This window comes from Prenolepis imparis, unplaced genomic scaffold, assembly GCF_030444845.1.
Source record: "Prenolepis imparis isolate NDT839.2.m4 unplaced genomic scaffold, iyPreImpa1.0 SCAF_9, whole genome shotgun sequence".
Classification (NCBI taxonomy): Eukaryota; Metazoa; Arthropoda; class Insecta; order Hymenoptera; family Formicidae; genus Prenolepis; species Prenolepis imparis.
Window position 1 is genome coordinate 9,551,947 of NW_028141167.1, and position 18,040 is coordinate 9,569,986.

The 18,040-nt window shown below is 29.0% G+C and overlaps 2 protein-coding genes across 5 annotated transcripts in view; one reads left to right on the forward strand and one right to left on the reverse strand.

The window, feature by feature from the left end:
* LOC145940959 (aquaporin AQPAn.G) overlaps positions 1-2,657 on the reverse strand; it is a 30,838-nt gene extending 28,181 nt beyond the window's left edge. The window contains exons 1-2 of one of the 3 annotated variants that reach the window (XM_083046644.1): positions 2,330-2,657; positions 1,834-2,008 (exon numbers count right to left, since the gene is read on the reverse strand). In XM_083046644.1, coding sequence (XP_082902770.1) covers positions 1,834-1,935 — 102 coding nt within the window. In that variant the 5' untranslated portion in view covers positions 1,936-2,008; positions 2,330-2,657. Of the gene's footprint in view, positions 1-141; positions 202-1,833; positions 2,009-2,329 lie in introns of those variants that run through there. The other 2 variants (XM_083046643.1, XM_083046645.1) reach the window with 2 other exon arrangements.
* Positions 2,658-8,848: 6,191 nt separating this feature from the next.
* LOC145940667 (aquaporin AQPAn.G) lies at positions 8,849-16,823 on the forward strand. Of its 2 annotated transcripts, XM_083046074.1 has the most exons (6): positions 8,849-9,168; positions 13,712-13,969; positions 14,708-14,992; positions 15,313-15,522; positions 16,487-16,526; positions 16,647-16,823. In XM_083046074.1, the coding sequence occupies exons 2-5, from the start codon at positions 13,712-13,714 to the stop codon at positions 16,523-16,525; spliced, it is 792 nt and encodes a 263-aa protein (XP_082902200.1). In that variant the 5' UTR covers positions 8,849-9,168; the 3' UTR covers position 16,526; positions 16,647-16,823. The 2 variants fall into 2 exon arrangements, with proteins under 2 accessions (XP_082902200.1, XP_082902199.1); XM_083046073.1 differs by lacking the exon at positions 16,487-16,526 and having other exon boundaries at positions 8,851-9,168.
* Positions 16,824-18,040: the final 1,217 nt, after the last annotated feature.

Consider the following 18,040-nt stretch of genomic DNA (forward strand, 5'->3'; position numbering starts at 1 on the left):
CGATTACAAACATTATTCACAAGGATAAACATTTCTCACTTTAACAAAAATTAAAACAGACATTCTATGTGTAGAGTGTGTATAGAAAAACTTGAAAATATTATCTATTACTATCCCTTAATATATATCATATGTCATTACCAATCTTTCATTTCTGCGATTCATGATATTCAAATTGCCGTCCATATTGCAATGCGAAATGTTGTACGGATATGAACAATACATTAATGATGCAAACAAAAATACAAAAACGGTATAAATAATTAACAAGAAACCGTAGATTTCTTAAATATATATATAATAATATATATAATTTTTCTTATTTCTTAGACTTATCACGTATGTACAATCGGAATTTTAAACAACGATCAAAATGACGATCTCGACTATTTCGTTGCGTCTTTCGCGGTGCAACTGCATTCTTTATCGAGGTCTCGATCGCATATTAGAATAGTTGCTAATTCGTCGTCAAATTCGACGTATTAGCGCCTCTGTCAACCTTGTATGTATCCAATCCTCATATATCAATAAGTTCGTCATAAAAGATTGAAGGATTTTTTATAATGAAAGAAGACAGAAAAATAAATTATATATTTAAAAGAAAAGTAATTTTCCATATTAATTCAGTGACAACGAGTTTATTATCTTTTATTTTTCAATAGATGTATTACCATGAAATAAAATTATTAATTTCCTTTATTCTTTTTTTCTATTAATAAATTAATAAAAAGAAATTTTTAAAATTTGCAAAATTAACATAAAAATTAATTATTATTAATAGTAAAGAGTATTTAATAAAGAATAATGATTGGAAAAACTTTTTATGCTGTCCTCATAAAATATACTGTCCTTATTCCACTTTATTGTCACAAAAATTATTATCCACACTCGACTGACTTTAGAGTTCATCAGTTGCTTGGCGAAAATCTAATTAACGTGTATATTCTAATTCAAAAATTTTCGTTTCTATCATGAAATGTATGAGAAATAGAAAATCAAAAATTTGCATAAATGTGTAAATCTTAAAAATTACACTAATTGCGTTGAAAATTTGCATAAGTGTCTGCCAAGAAAATACTTTCCTCGGCTTATTTTATAATCTCTTCGCGGCTGCAAATAATCAAGCATATGACAAATTCTGCACATATATTGCGACAAATTCTGACTCACGATTCCGGTATGATGATAAGATACTTTATATATTGCTCTTATCTTTGCATCATAATTATCTCGGCAGCGTCATAGCTTACGAAAGCGGTATTCGAACAAAAGGGTAACTTATCTTTCGTTTGCGAAAGTAATGAAAATTGCACCCAACTGCGTAACAATAAAAAACTGATAAAAGCAATATTTTATATGACGAGATATGAGATAAGTTATATTTATAATTACACATTCAATGGTAAACATGTGTAATTGAAAATATATGTGTTTCGAACCATATCTTTTAATATCAAAATTATAATCTACGATATACTACCACGAACTGAGAGAATTGTGTTTTATTTAGCGCCAAACGTATGTCAAAAGATATTTAAACACCATATCCTTTAAAATAAAATTTTTTTTTCTTTCGAATTCTTAAATAATTCCTAAGATTTAATTCGCAATTATTTTAAGACTTTAATTATTTTATTCGTGAACTTATAGGCTAAAATTTAAAAAAAACTGCAGTTGCTTTAAAAATTGTGTTGATACTCATATAACATAATTTAAAAATCACACACCGTAGATTTTTTCTCATTCACACGCGACAAATATTAAAGGATCTATCGTCAATTTTAAGGCTCTTACGAATCAACTCTCAAAAAATTAACAAGAAAAGAGACTCACCCCCGGACGGCGATTCAAGCCGAACTTCTTGACGGCCGTGTTGAAGACGAGGAACTCGCGCCACAGGTTCAAGTAGGAGGTCCTCTCGTCGGAACGCGGCATTCCAGTGGCGGCCAGGCTCTGCAATCTGCGAGCCAGGACCTGCGACCCCCTCGTCGGCCATCAATCTGCCACACTGTGGGTCCAAATCGATATTTGGCCGGTCAAAAATAAAAAAAATCAAATTTTTAATTTTAATGAAACATGTATATTTTTCTTGTTTCCAAATAAGTAAATAAACATGAAAATGAAAGTTTTAGTGAAATATATAATTGTTCGAGAGAAATATCAATAATCAAACTCAGTTTATAATTTAGCATTGTTTAAGCAATCAAAAAATAATTCAACAGTGTACAGTGATTACTTAAAATTAATGTTGACATGATAAATAAAACATTTTTTCTTATGACTTTTTTCATTTTTGGCCTAATATCGGCTAATATCGATTTGGACCTACCGAGACTTGCTGGATCACCCTCACACGTCCTGCGAGCGCCAGGACTAACCCCGCGAAGACGACGAGCGGACGACCAGCGGACGATCACTGGAGGATTCACCACGATTTACCCCCGTCGATCCAGTGAGGGTGATGGTGGTGGTAGCAGAGCATACGACGACCTTGGCAGCGACCTCGTCGAGTTGCGTGACGCTGATACTTCTGCACGTTCCGGTTGCATCGGTCTGCTACAGCCATCCTCGATATTGTTGTCGTCGTCACACAATCAGTTTTATAAAAATCTCAAGCCGAGCAAGCCGATATAAATCGAAAGCCGAAAAAAATCATCTTCGAATATTTGAAGCGAAAGAGTAATATTGTCTTCTCGAGAATTGGATAATGATTTTTAGTTCGAATAAAGTTTTCTGCGAAATTGTTACAATTTCATCTTTTTGTAATCAAATAAATTATATAATTTCTTCTCTTCTTTTTTTCTATTTTCATCTTCTCAACTCTTAATTTTTCTTTTTTTTCTCTATTCTTCTATTTTTTTCTTTTTCTTCTTCATTCCTTCTTTTTTTTCTTTTTATTTTCCTTTTTTTATTATTTTATCTTCTTTTTTCACAATTATAAATCCAGATGAGATTTGACAGGACTAAAGATTTTAGTTTACATTTCTCTTTTTATCTTATGACCTTTAGCTTTTCATATAAATCTTCGACCGATATAAACATACAGTGGGTACTGCCAAGGCCGCTGATAAGATTTCGTTAGTGAGATTTTACACCGGGAATCTCTGACCGAGGACTTCCGGTCAACATTTGCAACGACCAATTACTCTCCCGCAGCTTACTTACAATTAGATCTCGTGTGTGATATTATTTGCAATTGGGTCGAAAGTTTTACGCGATTCTCGCATTGTTAATAATACGGAAGCAACTTGCTCAAACAAAACTAAATATTATCTAGAATCTTGTACAAAATACTAGAATTCTGTCTTAATATCTATGTATTATTATTATTATCTATATATTATTATCTTGGATAGCTATTATGCGAAACTATCTTGATTGATCTGCGAATAATTACAAATTATTATCGTAATATAATTTAATTTATATAGCGTCATAAAGTTAATCTAATTCAATTTAATTTGATCTAATTTCACATAGGATTACATCATCTTTTTTTCGAAACTACCAATTTAATCTGCTTTGTAATATTTTTTAAATGGCAAAAATTAATTAACTGATGGTAATTTACGATATTACAAAGTACTTATATCAAAATATTTAACTAGTTATTATCGTAATGTAATTTAATTGAGTTATTAAATTATAATTTAATATAATTTAATCTAATTTCACGCGCATAGAGGATTACGTCTTCTTCCAAAACTATCAATTTTATCCGCTTTGTAATACCTTGTAAATAATGAAAATTAATTAATTAAATAATTGTTGATATTATACCAAGCTAAAATTTATTTAAATTCTATTTTTTACGGAATTTATGTCCAAAACCGGTCAGATAATTTGCTTAAGTTATTTGTTATTTCAAATTCCTCGATCCTCCCCCCGTCTCGGCACAATCCCTCCTAGTGTTCTATTTCGCAGTAGTTAACTGATGTTACGACGATGGTAAGCTCGCGTGCAGATAAAACCGCAACAATTAGCATACGTGAGGTCAACCGATGGACGCGATGAACATGGGGGAACGTCATATCTGCAGTTTCTTGCACTCGCCCGTTCGTAACGATCGACTTGCCACGTGCGGCGTCGCAGAATTTGCATAATCGCATATATCAATTTATTAAAAATGCTATGTGTCAGTTTTTTATCGAGAGAAAATTTTAAATACTCGCTAAAATTGATTTATTTTGTCGATTTTCAGAGACAAATTTAGAGACACTCTATTGCACAAGAAACGTTTAAAACATCAAATAAAAAAATTATAAAAAAGAAATTATATTTGATATAAAAATTATAATTTTTAATTAATAATGCAAATTCTGAAACTATATTATAACATTATTTAGAATTTTCGATATCATAAAGTATCTAACGTTAAAATGTTTTAGTTATATATTTTTGCGGAATTATTTATGCATATCCTAGAATACCGAACGTTCTAGTATAGAATATCTTATTATTGTTTCTCCGGGCACATTTAAATAAAAATTAAATCCATCTACATATATAGCTTCAAATATTATAATAAAATACATGAATTTTGTTGGAAAAACAAATCTCTCTCTGTACCGCTCTAATTGGAAAATTTATTTTTAAAATTAGTTAGATTTCTCTTGTTGATGCAATTAATAGAGAATAATGCGCATCGATCTATCGATTATGTACGTCTATTACTTGAGATAAAACAAAAATTGACATATGCTTAAATGTCTGGTTTTCTTCCGGTGTCTCCTTGAAATCTAACATAAAACAGTACCTGAAACTGTTTCTCGTACCGCATTAATCTGTACCTGTATCAATCTGCGTCAACATCCGAATTAGAAACGCGATTTAATAGTCATAGAATTTCTAAATATAAAAATAAAATAAATGGAAAAAATTAATTACGTTATACACAAGATACCCAAATTTACGAATTTAAAGTCCACTAAATGTGAAAAAAATACTATACAGATAAATCACAAATTTGCTCATAAAAAAAAAAAACGATTGTAAGCATATAATAAAAATGTCAAAAAATTTAAAAATAAGTATGATTATTATTCTCTGTCTATTATGGATATAAAATTTAATAAAATATTATTTAATAAGAGTAGTGGAAATGATCGACCAAAACTAGCAAGATAATAAATTTATTTAAATTTCACGATTTTTTAATAAAATATTATTCTAAATATTTCGTAACGGGACACACTCTACGAATAACAAACTATAATACGACTTAATTCACGAAAAAATGTCGATCTTGGACTTATTATTACGATCAAGGCGACTTTTTTCGCCGAGCCGATCTAGAAACTTAAACAATGTGACGAGGTTAAATAAAAGTGGAACAAGAAAACTGTTCGTCTACGCGATTATGGGCGCTAATGATCGGCAATAATGCGTAATAATTAATAATGATCCACGTTATAGCATAGTTACTAGATTTTTTAATGTCGCTTTATCTTTTATTCTTATCATATACATATACAATATCAATGTATCATTAATATTTAATTCTTATGTTGTAAGCCTTTCAGCTCATATTTAAAAATATTTGTATATTATCAAAATTATTTATTTATCTTTCTTTATATTATTATGTATTTTATTATTTAATTATGTATATATAGTTTTAATATTATTTCTTAAACTATATATACATAATTAAATAATAAAATACATAATAATATAAAGAAAGATAAATAAATAATTTTGATAATATACAAATATTTTTAAATATGAGCTGAAAGGCTTACAACATAAGAATTAAATATTAGTGTTAGAGTTTAATGTTTTTTTTTTCTTCTAAACGTTTGTTATCGTTATAACGAATATTTTAAATAGATAACTTTTTACTGCTAAATATGTATATGGAGACGTTGATACGCCTCATGCATATTCTTAAACAAAAGGACAAAGCGACGAGGTAGTTGACAGCACGCGGCGTTTTCATGTGAAAAAAGCGATAATGACTTGGCAATGACGATCCTGTTGTGCTGCTATGTGGCATAACTCACAATCAGTTTCAAAGAACGAAATGATTCATCAGCTTTTGGCGAGACAAATCAGGATTGTCTCTATGTCATTGAACCCGCGTTATCATCTTATATATTGTTCAAAATTTTCTAAAATTCGAATATATTATATTTATAACAAATGCAAATTTATCTCTGTACAATGAATTTATGATGAATAATTCTCTTTGATAAAATTAATTAATTAAAAAATTATTAAATTAAATTTTAATAAATTTTTGTAATATTTATATAATTAATTCTTTTTCTTTCTCAAAGAATTCTTTAAAAAATTTAAATTATTTATTTTTATAATATTTTTCTTATAATTATTTTTTTTATGAGTATATATGTTGTTATTTTTCGTTCCCTTATCTAATAAAATTCTTCAATATTTTTTTACTATTCTCCTTATATATTAATTGTCTTCATTACAGTAAAAGGCATGAGTATTAACTAATATGCAATAAATATGCATACCTGTACCTAAATTACGTAAACAACGATTCAGTCATCCAAATAACAACGTGGCCAAGAGCTCAGCTATATTTTCAATGAAAATAATCTTCTAATAATAGGATTCTCCTCCGCAATATATGCGCCGTAAGCATTTGTAGTTCTAAGGATGCTCATTGTTACACAATTATGATAACTTCCAGCATGTGGTATAATTATAGTTCTACTCTAAACAAAACATTACACTAGAAGAACACTTTGTCTAAAGCTGTCATTAGTCCAATCGTCCGATAAGTTAATTGGCTAGTAGCCTTGTGCATCAGGATATATAGTAAAAATAAATAGATAAAACGCAATATATTTCATTATTGTCGTACTTGTATTGCATTAATCATATAATATCGTGTGCAAAAAAATTCTTTTTTTTATATATAAATATAACTCATTATTTTTTTTTTATTAAATATTTCTAATTTTTATTATTTGCAACTATATATTTTTTTGAGATAGATATTTAAAAATCGCCAATTGCAAAATAAATTTAAAAAATATTTGTTAGAAGTGTCATAAATATTTTATAAATTTATTGTGCAATAATATGAAAAATTCATTAAGCTCAATATCCAGTAATTTTCTAGTATTTTTTCACATTTTATCTGCATGCATTTATTATATCCGCGAGCGCTAGACTCATCATCATTGAATATAGGCATGATTGTGCGTGATGAATCGCGTTTCGGGTTACACGAATTGATCGAACGACTACTTAACATTTTCTCGCGTCGCTCGCCTCCGATTCCGCCTCCGCATTTTCTGAATGTCGTCGACTGATTTATACAATTGTCGTGATGACACTCGACTTACTTGTGCCATGGGTTCAACAAGATAAAAATAAGATTATACAATATTATACGGCAGGACCAATATTTCATATTTAAAGATATTAACGCGCAACTACCGCCGAATCTTCATATTAATTTGGGATCTTTTTCATTTGAGATTTTATGTTTTATGCAAATTATACGACCAATTAAATCTAGAAGAGTAAATTCAAGCACGTTGAGAGTTAAAGATTTATAAAAAATAATCTGCAAGAAAATAACAAAAGAAAGAAATTAAAATAGATAATTAAAAATAAAAATATATTTGTAATAAATAAAAATACAAGCTAAATAAAAAAATAAAATTAAAACAAGAGAAGTAAAATAGATAAAAAGAAAGAACACTTCTAAATAAAAATAAAAAAAAAGATAAATAAAGATCATTGAAACATAAAAGAATTATTTTGTTACTTTTGTAAAATAAATTTATTGTAGACAGTTTTTAAAATAGTTTAAATCGAAATGAAGAAAAATTATTGAAATAAATGAAAAGAAAAATTATAAATCGCGCGCGTAGAACGCGTTTAATCGCAAAGGCAAAGGCTAGAATGAATTCATCGTCCTTAGAGTAGTCGTTGCGGTTAGATGATTCCCCCTTCGTTATGCATCGCGTGCTCTGCAAGGAAGTACCGTTGAAACTTTTCTTTTCCTACCGGGAAACTGCCATTTCCGATTACACGTTTCGGAAAACTACAATCGAAAGAAGTTCGAAGGGAAAAAACTATTCTACGAGAAAAACTGCGTCACGATATTTCTCTTGTATTCTGAATGGGTTATTTTTACAGATTATTAAAATTTCATTAATATATCTATATAAGAATATATTTTTGTAGAAATAATATTCTAAAGTTTTATCAGTTTAAATGAAATGATTATCGATTATTTCAGACGATATCCTCGCTCAAACGAGTTTCTTGTCTGCTTTCTAACTTCCTAAAGCAATCGCATTGCATAGAAGATTGGAGAGAAAAGATTGCAGCACAGGGGTCAAAAGGTAAGTCGGAAACAAGTACAAGCACGGAATAAATTGTCCTTAATGCATTCTCTTTAAAACAGTTAACTTTTACAGTAATTGAGAAAAATCCAAGTATGTTTTAGAAAGTTTAAAACAACAAAGAAAAAGAGAAAGCACATAATTAAAGTTTTTAATTCGACTTTGAAGATTTTTCTTTTTTTCCATTAAATTTTTTAAATACTTATAGTTTCGCAGAATTTTTAATTGCATCTTTAAATACCGAATTTTTCGATTTAAACTGTTTTCATAAAATCTCAAAATCACACACATAGTCGAAATTAAAATGTTAATGTGTGTCAAGATATATTTATCACAATCTTATCAATGGTGCATTTTCGAATTTAACCCGTAAGGCTCTATATTCATCACAATATCCGCGTACATTTCGCGCGTGGACTCATCTACGTTGTTTACGCGCCTGCATTTACCACTTTTAACCGCGATATCCCTTCTACTCTACTGTCAGCCAGCCAGCCGGTAGAGTACCAGAACAGATATCTACCTACGTGAGGCCTGACCGGCCTGAGAGCTTTACTTGCGACAGTTGTCGTTCGGTCGCTCTCAAGGAGTCATCTCGGCTTCATCGTAAATCAGCTCTGCTTGAAAGGCTTTTAGAAAAACCCTTCAAGAGTATTCGAAAGAATCTCAAATAACTATTGAATAATTCTCAAAGAAATTTTATTAAGTAATAATTAACAAACTTTTGAGTATTTATCAAGGAACCATTCAACTATTCTGGACTCTCAGAAGCTCGCGAGCAGCTGTTGGCAGAACTAGAAGGGATTTAGTATCAACGTCAGAGTTACGAGATTTCGGGGTGAGTCAAGACTTTTATTCACCTCATTATTAAAATTAATTTAAACCTCATTAATTTTATTTACTTAAATATATTGTATATATATATATATATATATATATATATTCGCGTATATATTTATAATTTTTCAATAAAATATTCTTAACCTTGTTTATAATTTTTACTTGTTAATTATACACTTACGATAGATTTGGTAATATATAATAAAAAAAATAATAACGTAGCTGATTGTTAAAATTAAACCCACAATATAACATGTTAAAAATTCAATAATATTTACTATAATAAATCGGTATTCAATGTTTCAAAAATGTATAAAATAGCAAAATCTGTCGGAAAAGCTTAATGTAAATGGTAACAAACACGTGGAAAGAGTTTCCAATCAAAATAAACATGTTTAGATTGTTATCTCGGTTAAAAGGTTGAAATGCAATCGCGTTGCGTTAGATGTGAAATCAAGCTTTTTACGATTCGAATCAGAGCAATTTAATGTGAGATGCATGCGAGATGCGTATGCAAATTGTGATTATTTTTAGTAGATACGTGACATTCATGCAAACATTTGAACTATTTTTGCCTTTATAGCGTGCTGCTTTTGCAGAAACCACGTGATGATTTGATCATCGCTCCCGATATTTTTTTCATCGATATACGATATGAATAAACACGTGTCACAATGCTCGACATTTAAAATACAATTAATAAGATCCTAATTTTGAAAGAAAATATTAAATATATTAATTGATATAAATATATGAAAATTATTATTATTAAATTATTATATTCTTTCTTTAAAAATCTTATTTTATAATATGAATAATTAAATAAGTTTGATCTCTATCAGACAACGCAATTATTAACATATAAATTATACAAAATGTTGAAGAAATAAATGAGCATTTGGATTAAATTGTATATAGAAGTTAAATTAGAATAGTAATCTAAATTAGATTAAAAAATGCAATCATTAAAATAAAGTCAAAATAAAAAGATAAAAATATAATAAAATTTGTATAATAAAATTATATAATACACAATGATGATTAAATTATATATAAATTTAGATTTTTATCTTAATTAAGACTAACTTAAGAATTGTTTAAAATTTTAAAAAGTATTTTATAATTAAATAAAATTTAATAAAATTTAAGAATATTAAATTGTATATCTATGGGGATTTATATAAATGTAACTAACATTAAATTAATTTAATTGTAAGTTAAATTAAACCTATGAGACGATTAACGATGCATTGAAAAAACCATTGGCTTATAAAGTAGAACGAGTGGATTGCCGGTCCGACATGGCCGAGCGATCCTTTAAAGGGATCGAGAAGAAGTTGTACGGTGTCCACATGAGAAAAATAAAATAAATGGAGAGGAAAAATCCTGAGAGACCATATAGGGATAACGATCTCTCTAACGGTCGGCGATAAATCGCCGAGGATCTAACGGACGATTTATGTTTCCGAATCGACCGGTCTTTGCTTTCGCGGAACGATCAACGGCAATCGTAGAGGAGGGAACCCGAGGTGGATTCTCAGGTGAGATAGAAAGAGGGGGTTTTATTGCTGCCAGGTGGAACACCGATATCGATAACCGCGTCGCGAAGGACGACCTTCTTTTCTTCGTTGCTGAATGTAGCAAAGCAGGCGAAAAGCAAGTAGGGCGTTAATAGAAATATAAAAAACTTTTTTATGACAGAAAAAAAGAGGAATATAAAAGCGTGTTTTAGTAAAAGTTCAAGGTTTTGTTGCAATTCACAATTTATTCATGTTACACCATTTCTAATTGCAATCACTTGACAATTGTTAAGAAATTAATTTAAATAATTAATATTAGAATGCTATTTTATAGAAGTTTGAATATTTTGTCACGAATGTTGGATCGATTATAATTTCATACATACACAACAAGAAGTTATAATTTTTAATTAAGTAATTATAATCATACATTATGATTAAATACAAATTATATCTCGAATTAAAAAAATCATCGCGGATATTTACGAAATATCAAAATTATATGTTGATATATAATATGTGATATCAAATAAATAAATAATAATAATATAATAAGAAACATATGTAACTAATAATATAGTTGCAAAATAATATTACGTAATAATTTACGTAAATTAAATAAATAAGAGCACGCTTGGTTGTGCTTTTGAAATTAAGTAATAATTTTCAAAAAAATTTATCAAATTTTTGACTTTTCACGATTCACGTTCTTGTAAAGCGTTTGTAATTCTAACGTAAAGATTTGCCAGAGCAAATAATAAATAATTGTTTGAGACATTAGCAGAGACGATTTCTCAACAACAACGTGGAATGATATTTGTAACCCGATTAACACTTGCATTTGTTAAATTAGTGCGGCGATTCTGTTAAAAGCAATCGGATAAATGGAAGCAAAGGTAAATAAACGATGGAAATAAAGATTGGAGGTCGTACTTTCACAGAATTTCCCGACGGTGTCGTACACACGTCGCCCACTGTATTAATGTGCGAACATTGCCACTTTTACGATCCCGCGAAATTGCCAGGCGGAATTCATTAATTTAGCCAATTACGCTGTATGAGCAAAATGCAAAGTTAATGACAGAAAATTCCATGAAACTTTAGGGGAAATTTCAGAAATAAATTCAAAATATTCAAACTTTCTAGCTAAAAAAAATTTGATTGAAAATTGATGTTGAAAGATTTGTTCTTTTTAAAATGTCGAATTTTGAAATATCTTGTATATAAAAAATTTTACAATTATAATTTGCTATAAACATTTATATCAATTATATTAATATTAATAAATTTAGGATTATAAAATTAATATTATATGATATTTATATAATAAATATTAAAAGTAATTACTAATATCATAAATTTTGCAAAATATTTCTTAAATAAAATCAATGTTGTTATTACTATAAATTATGTAAAAATACTGTTCGACCTTAAAATTTCTGCAGGTCCCTAATTTAAGCTTCACTGCTGTTTACAATCTAAACATTCGCGAAAATACACATAGGGGTTGAGAAAACAAAATATCGATCGCGCGAATCGCATCAATGAGTCAACAAATAAATCCGGTTTCTTTAATATTTATCGTGATTTCGTAACGCGCGATTTAGCAAATCAGTCGTATAAAAGCGACAAATAATTTTATGACATATACGGACGGATATGCGAAGGAGGAACAATCTTGGAACTGTGACATCATGTATGTAGGATCCGATCATCTCAGCTTACGACTTTAGTAATGACGACCATGAAATTACGTAATCCCTCTGCCATATGGCATTTTTTGGAAAACAAATGATTGTTTGAGAAACTCTCTGATGCTTAATCACGGATAGATATTAAGAAAAGAGCGCACAAGAATCCCCCCCAAATGAGAAAAACTAATATCTCAAAATTATGTGTAAAACACAAAATAGTGTTTTTCTTTAGAATAAATTAATTAATATATGATTAAAATAATATGTTCGTGATTTTATGTAATATTTAAGAAAACGTAATCGTTTACGATGACAATTTGTTGCTTAATGAAATGTTTATTGAAATAAGAAATATTTCATTAAGCAATAAATTTATTTTGATTTCGCTGTTTTGATAACAGAAGGAAAGCTGATCTTAATTAAGGCGCGTGGGTGATAATCAACGAGCTTTAAAACGATCAAGTAATTCGAGACGAGGATGTGACGATCTGCATACGTAATGCAGCCTGTCAAAACTTTCGTCGCGGCTATGCTCGTAAAACGCGTGTCCTCGATCTAGATCCGCTAGATCTGTTGATCGACGGAACCGCTAAACATCGCTAAGGAAGTGTTACACAACACAAATAAAAGTCTATCAAATTTTATACGAATCCGTAAAGAAAGAAAAACAAACACTTCCCGTACAGAATGCTTTTCATTCATTCATATTGCGTAAAGAAGATCATATAAATGAAACATTTAGTATCTATCCAAAAAGAATATCTTCAATTTTATCTTTCGTGCTACCTAGATAGATAGCAATTATATATCTTAATAAAAATTATTAAGATATATATTAATTTTTTAGTAATAACTTTTAGTAAATAAACATGCAAGAGAACATCTCTGTGCATATGTTGTATCAATTTTCTATAATAAAAATCAAATATTTACTATTTTTTCCATTTCAAATTTGTATTAAAATCTTTGGTTGCTTCAACACTGAAAAAAAAGATTATTTAATTCAACTAATATTTAGTTGAATACGTTCAAATAAATCATTTATTTGAAACAAATAAATATTTATTTGTTTTGAAAAGGATTTTCTTATATCAAATAAATATTTGTCATATCAAATTAATATTATTTACTTTCAAATAAATGATTTATTTGAACGTATTGAACTAAATATTAGTTGAATTAAATAATCTTTTTTTTCAGTGGAGATAATGATTTTATGTATGTTTTTGTTGTGAAATTTCTTTTTATACTCTCTTTCTACTTCCTTTTCTTTATACTTCATTTTTGTATTTATTTTCTACTTAAGGATCTTAAATTTTTCGCGCAGATGGTGAATGTAAAAACCGCCCTGGGCGCTGATGAACTCACCGACAAGAAGGCTGATCTCCCTCGTGGTCTTTTGGCAGAATTTCTCGGCACCCTGCTGCTCAACTTCTTTGGCTGCGGCGCCGTGGTAACCGAAAATGTTGTCGCCATCGGTCTGGCCTTCGGTCTGGTGGTGGCGAGCGCCATTCAAGGGATAGGTCACGTTTCCGGAGGTCACGTCAATCCGGCGGTCACATGTGGTCTCATCATCATTGGCAAGGTAAAGTGATACATCGTATATACTTGTATACTTTGATAAAAATTTTTAACCCTTAATAAAAACTAAATAAAATATCAAAACATACAAAATATTAAAACATTTGTCATAAATGCTATATATTAATAATCAATTATTATCATTATCAAAATAATAAATTTTATACTTAACTTATAATTCATTAAAAATAAATTATAATTTAATAAAATTGAGAATTGTCAAAACTTTTTTTCGGTTTTCTATTGATTGCTCTTCATTATCATTATTTATTTTTAATTTGAGTTTTTTTTTTAATATGGTTTTATTTAGGATCTTTGGAACGCGTTTTAAGTTGCTATAAATCTGATGTATATAAATCTCGGTGTAACCGAGAATCAGCTATATTTTATTCTACAAATGAAACTAATACTCATCCGAGGAATTCGATATTACACGATGAAAATTGATCGTCTACAAAGTGGAATCGTCTAAATAAAAAAATTTTAAAAAACGACAATCATCTTCTGTTCAAATTAATTAATTCTTATAAATCTAGAATTAATTTGCATGAAAAAATTATGCATTAGATAAAATAATAATTAATAATCATATCACTGACAAATCTTGAATTTCGATCGAATACTTATTACATTAATTCGTTTAATCTTGATGTTGTGTTCAAGTTTTTTTTTTCTGAATAATTGTTATCTATCACACTGATAAGATTCTGATTAATACATTCGGTTAATACATTCTCGGTAGGTACCAATCATCAGGGGCATTCTATATATCATTGCGCAATGTGCGGGTGCCATCGCAGGCTCGGCGATTCTGCGGGCCCTTTCGGCGGATACGATGGAAAGCGCCCTGGGTGTAGTAAAGCTCTCTCACGGGATTACCCCGGTCCAAGGGCTCGGTGTGGAGTTCTTTCTCGCGTTGATCTTGGTCCTGGTGATCTGCGGTGCGTGCGACGCCGGAAAACCAGACAGCAAGGGAATCGCACCCCTTATAATCGGCCTGGTGGTCACCGTCGGTCATATTGTCGGCGTAAGTGTTTCGATAATTATAAACGCGCATTTTATTTTTTTTTTTTAATTTTTAAACTAAATCTTTGAACTCAAAATTTTAATTCACATTATTCAAGATTATATTCCACTTCAATGTGTATTCTAAAATTGTATTTTTATACAATAATACTAATGTAAAATTTACTTTAAAGTTATATATTTTAAAATGCAAAATTTGTAATTAATAAAACAATATTAAAAAAATAGATACATATAATGGGGGGAATTAGTTCTTCCTCTTCTTTTTTCGTTAAAATTAAATTATTTTATACTTTATAACAATATTTTTATAATAATTAGGTGCCACGAACAGGCGCCGGGATGAATCCGGCGCGTTCACTGGGCAGTGCCGTGGTGATGGGCGCTTTCCATGATCATTGGGTTTACTGGGTAGGCCCAATTATGGGTGGCATCGCCGGCGCGCTAATTTATGTGCACGCAGTTGGGCCCGCCAAGGAACCGGAAGCTCCCACCAGGACTTATGCCTCCGTTGCCAACGAGGAGAAAGAGGTATATTATACCACGAGAATGTGAAACCATACTTTCAGACACGAATATAAAGCATTCAATTGCCAATCAAAGATGTTGTAATTAATTCTCAATTTTCAGCAAAGAAAAAAAGAGAATTCATTAATTTTCAAAATTATTCATTTTCGATAAATTTCTTAATTTATTAGATTTTTCAATTTTATTTAATTTTCTAATTTTTTTCTTCTTAGTAAAATTTACTTTATTATAAGTTTCTTTATATGAAATATAAAAAAGTTCCCGATAATTAGTAAAAATTAAATGTCATGTTTTTTTGATTAACTTTTAATATGTCTGAAAAAATGGTTTGAAAATACAATTTTCTAATTTTATAAATATATATTTATAATGTAAGTCTGGCATCTTCCTATGCATTAACAAGATTTAATTCGCTTAAAAATCGCTCTGACGCACGCATTAACTTTCTACTTGTTATAAATGATATTTGCTATAATTTATAATTTTCTTTTTAATTATCAATGGAACTCTGGAATCTTAAAAACTCAAGTATTTTTCTAATTTTTTTATGGGACAGAATGTATCTATATTACATATTATATGTAGCAAACGCATGTATCCTCGTAATGCATAATGGCAAAATACGATAGATAAATAGATAGATTTTATTTTTAAAATTTTAAAAATCTTGAGGAAAAATTATATTTATATAACTTTTTTCATCTATTAACTTTTTTTATAATCTTTTTCATATCATTAAAAAATCTTAAAGTCAAAACAATAATTATTCACAAATTTTGTAAGAAATGATGAAATACAAGAGTCAAATCTGCTTTTTTCAAATAGAATTTTCTCACTTATTTTTTAACTATTCTCTATTTATTCTTTACAAAATCTCACAACTATCTTATTGAATCTGGGTTGCACAATTTTTTTCGGAATAAAAGAATATTTTCATTCTAAGTACACGATCGTCTCTGTCCCACAGAGGTTCGAGTATATTGACAGCGGACATAACGGACTTTAAGGTACGAAGATGCCCAGACATACACGAAAACGATTTAATAATTCGTTTGTAGAATAGAGAACACTTTCGTATATATGGAAAAAAAGGGAAAACCGAACATCAAAATGTCCTTGTTTTGCAGCTGCAGAATCTTACTGCCAGGAAACACGTCAGTCCCGCTTGATGCTCTAATCAACTTTAACAATCTTGTCAGTTCGTCAATTGTCTTATCGATAATATGATAAGAATTATTAGACGGCTTTTATTGTAAAAAGCACGAAGCGCAAATGGTAAAACCGAAGTTTAAAATTGTATTGTTTTTTTAAAAAATATATTTAGAAAAATGTCGGTTTCTAATGATTGCTAAGGAGAGAGACGATCTAGAAATGCAATTTTATTACAATCACAATTAATCTTGAAATAAAAAGTAAAATTTCTTTTATAAAATTTTCACATTTTTATTGGCTTTGTTAACAAGCCTTTTGTTCTCTTGAAATTAAAGCATTAATTTAATTTCAATTAAAAAACATAGACTGTAAAATATAATTTTTTTTTCGAAAATTCTTTTTATAAAATATTACTAATTCATAAAAATTGTCGTTATATAAATTATATAATTACAATTTAATTATATAATACAATTTTTAGATCGTCTCTCGAATCGTATAAGAATGAAAATAGAGATGAATATATGAAGAAAGCCAAAGAAATCTTTTGCTATAAAATATTTTACAATACCGACATTTCATGCCACATTGGGCGATGTGTGCAGTTGATATTACAATTGCATGTATTTCGATAATTAAATGGAACATTCGATTAAATTCCCACCGCGCTTCATTAATAAAATTGAAAAATCACGCAATTTGCTAACTGTATTTTTAATATTTTGATATTTGATTTTATGTTTAATTATGACAATCAGAGCACTTCAGTAAATGTATATATGCGCCTCCCTTCATTGATATAAACATAAGTCAAAAGTTTTCAAACTTTTTATTTTAATTTGTTTTTAAATATTTATTGCTCTCTCATCATCAGTAAAAATCATCAAGTTTTAATTTAATTTCTAATAATTTTTATTCTTGTTTAATTGAGACTGACCACGCAATGTTGTAATAATTAATGATTCTCTAATAGTTTAATAATAATTAATTTAATCACACATATATAAAAATATTTAATAATAAACAATGTGTGGATAAAAAAGATTCGCCTCAATGGAATTATTCATTATATTTTTATATATAAACCATATCTATTTTCATTGATATATTTAATTAATTTATGCGTTTGCGTGACTTTTCGATCATTTTGCTTAATGTTAAATTAATGCAAATGCATGTTCGTAACCATTTCGCGCAAGTTTACACGCAAATTTATAATCAATTTTCAAAATATTGTTCACCGCGGATGTTCTCTAAATCTTTCAAAGCTACATGCATGAGAGCTAATATTTGGTTAAAAGCCACTAATCTCGTAAAAGCGCATCGTAAAAATATGACTAATTTTCAAGCATGATCACGCATACGTGAT

Bases quoted from the DNA above. Each gene is read 5' to 3' on its own strand.
- LOC145940667 (XM_083046073.1), top strand. From the start codon at position 13,712: ATGGTGAATGTAAAAACCGCCCTGGGCGCTGATGAACTCACCGACAAG. The intron at 13,970-14,707 runs GTAAAGTGATAC...CATTCTCGGTAG, and splicing joins GTCTCATCATCATTGGCAAG to GTACCAATCATCAGGGGCAT. The intron at 14,993-15,312 runs GTAAGTGTTTCG...TATAATAATTAG, and splicing joins CCGTCGGTCATATTGTCGGC to GTGCCACGAACAGGCGCCGG.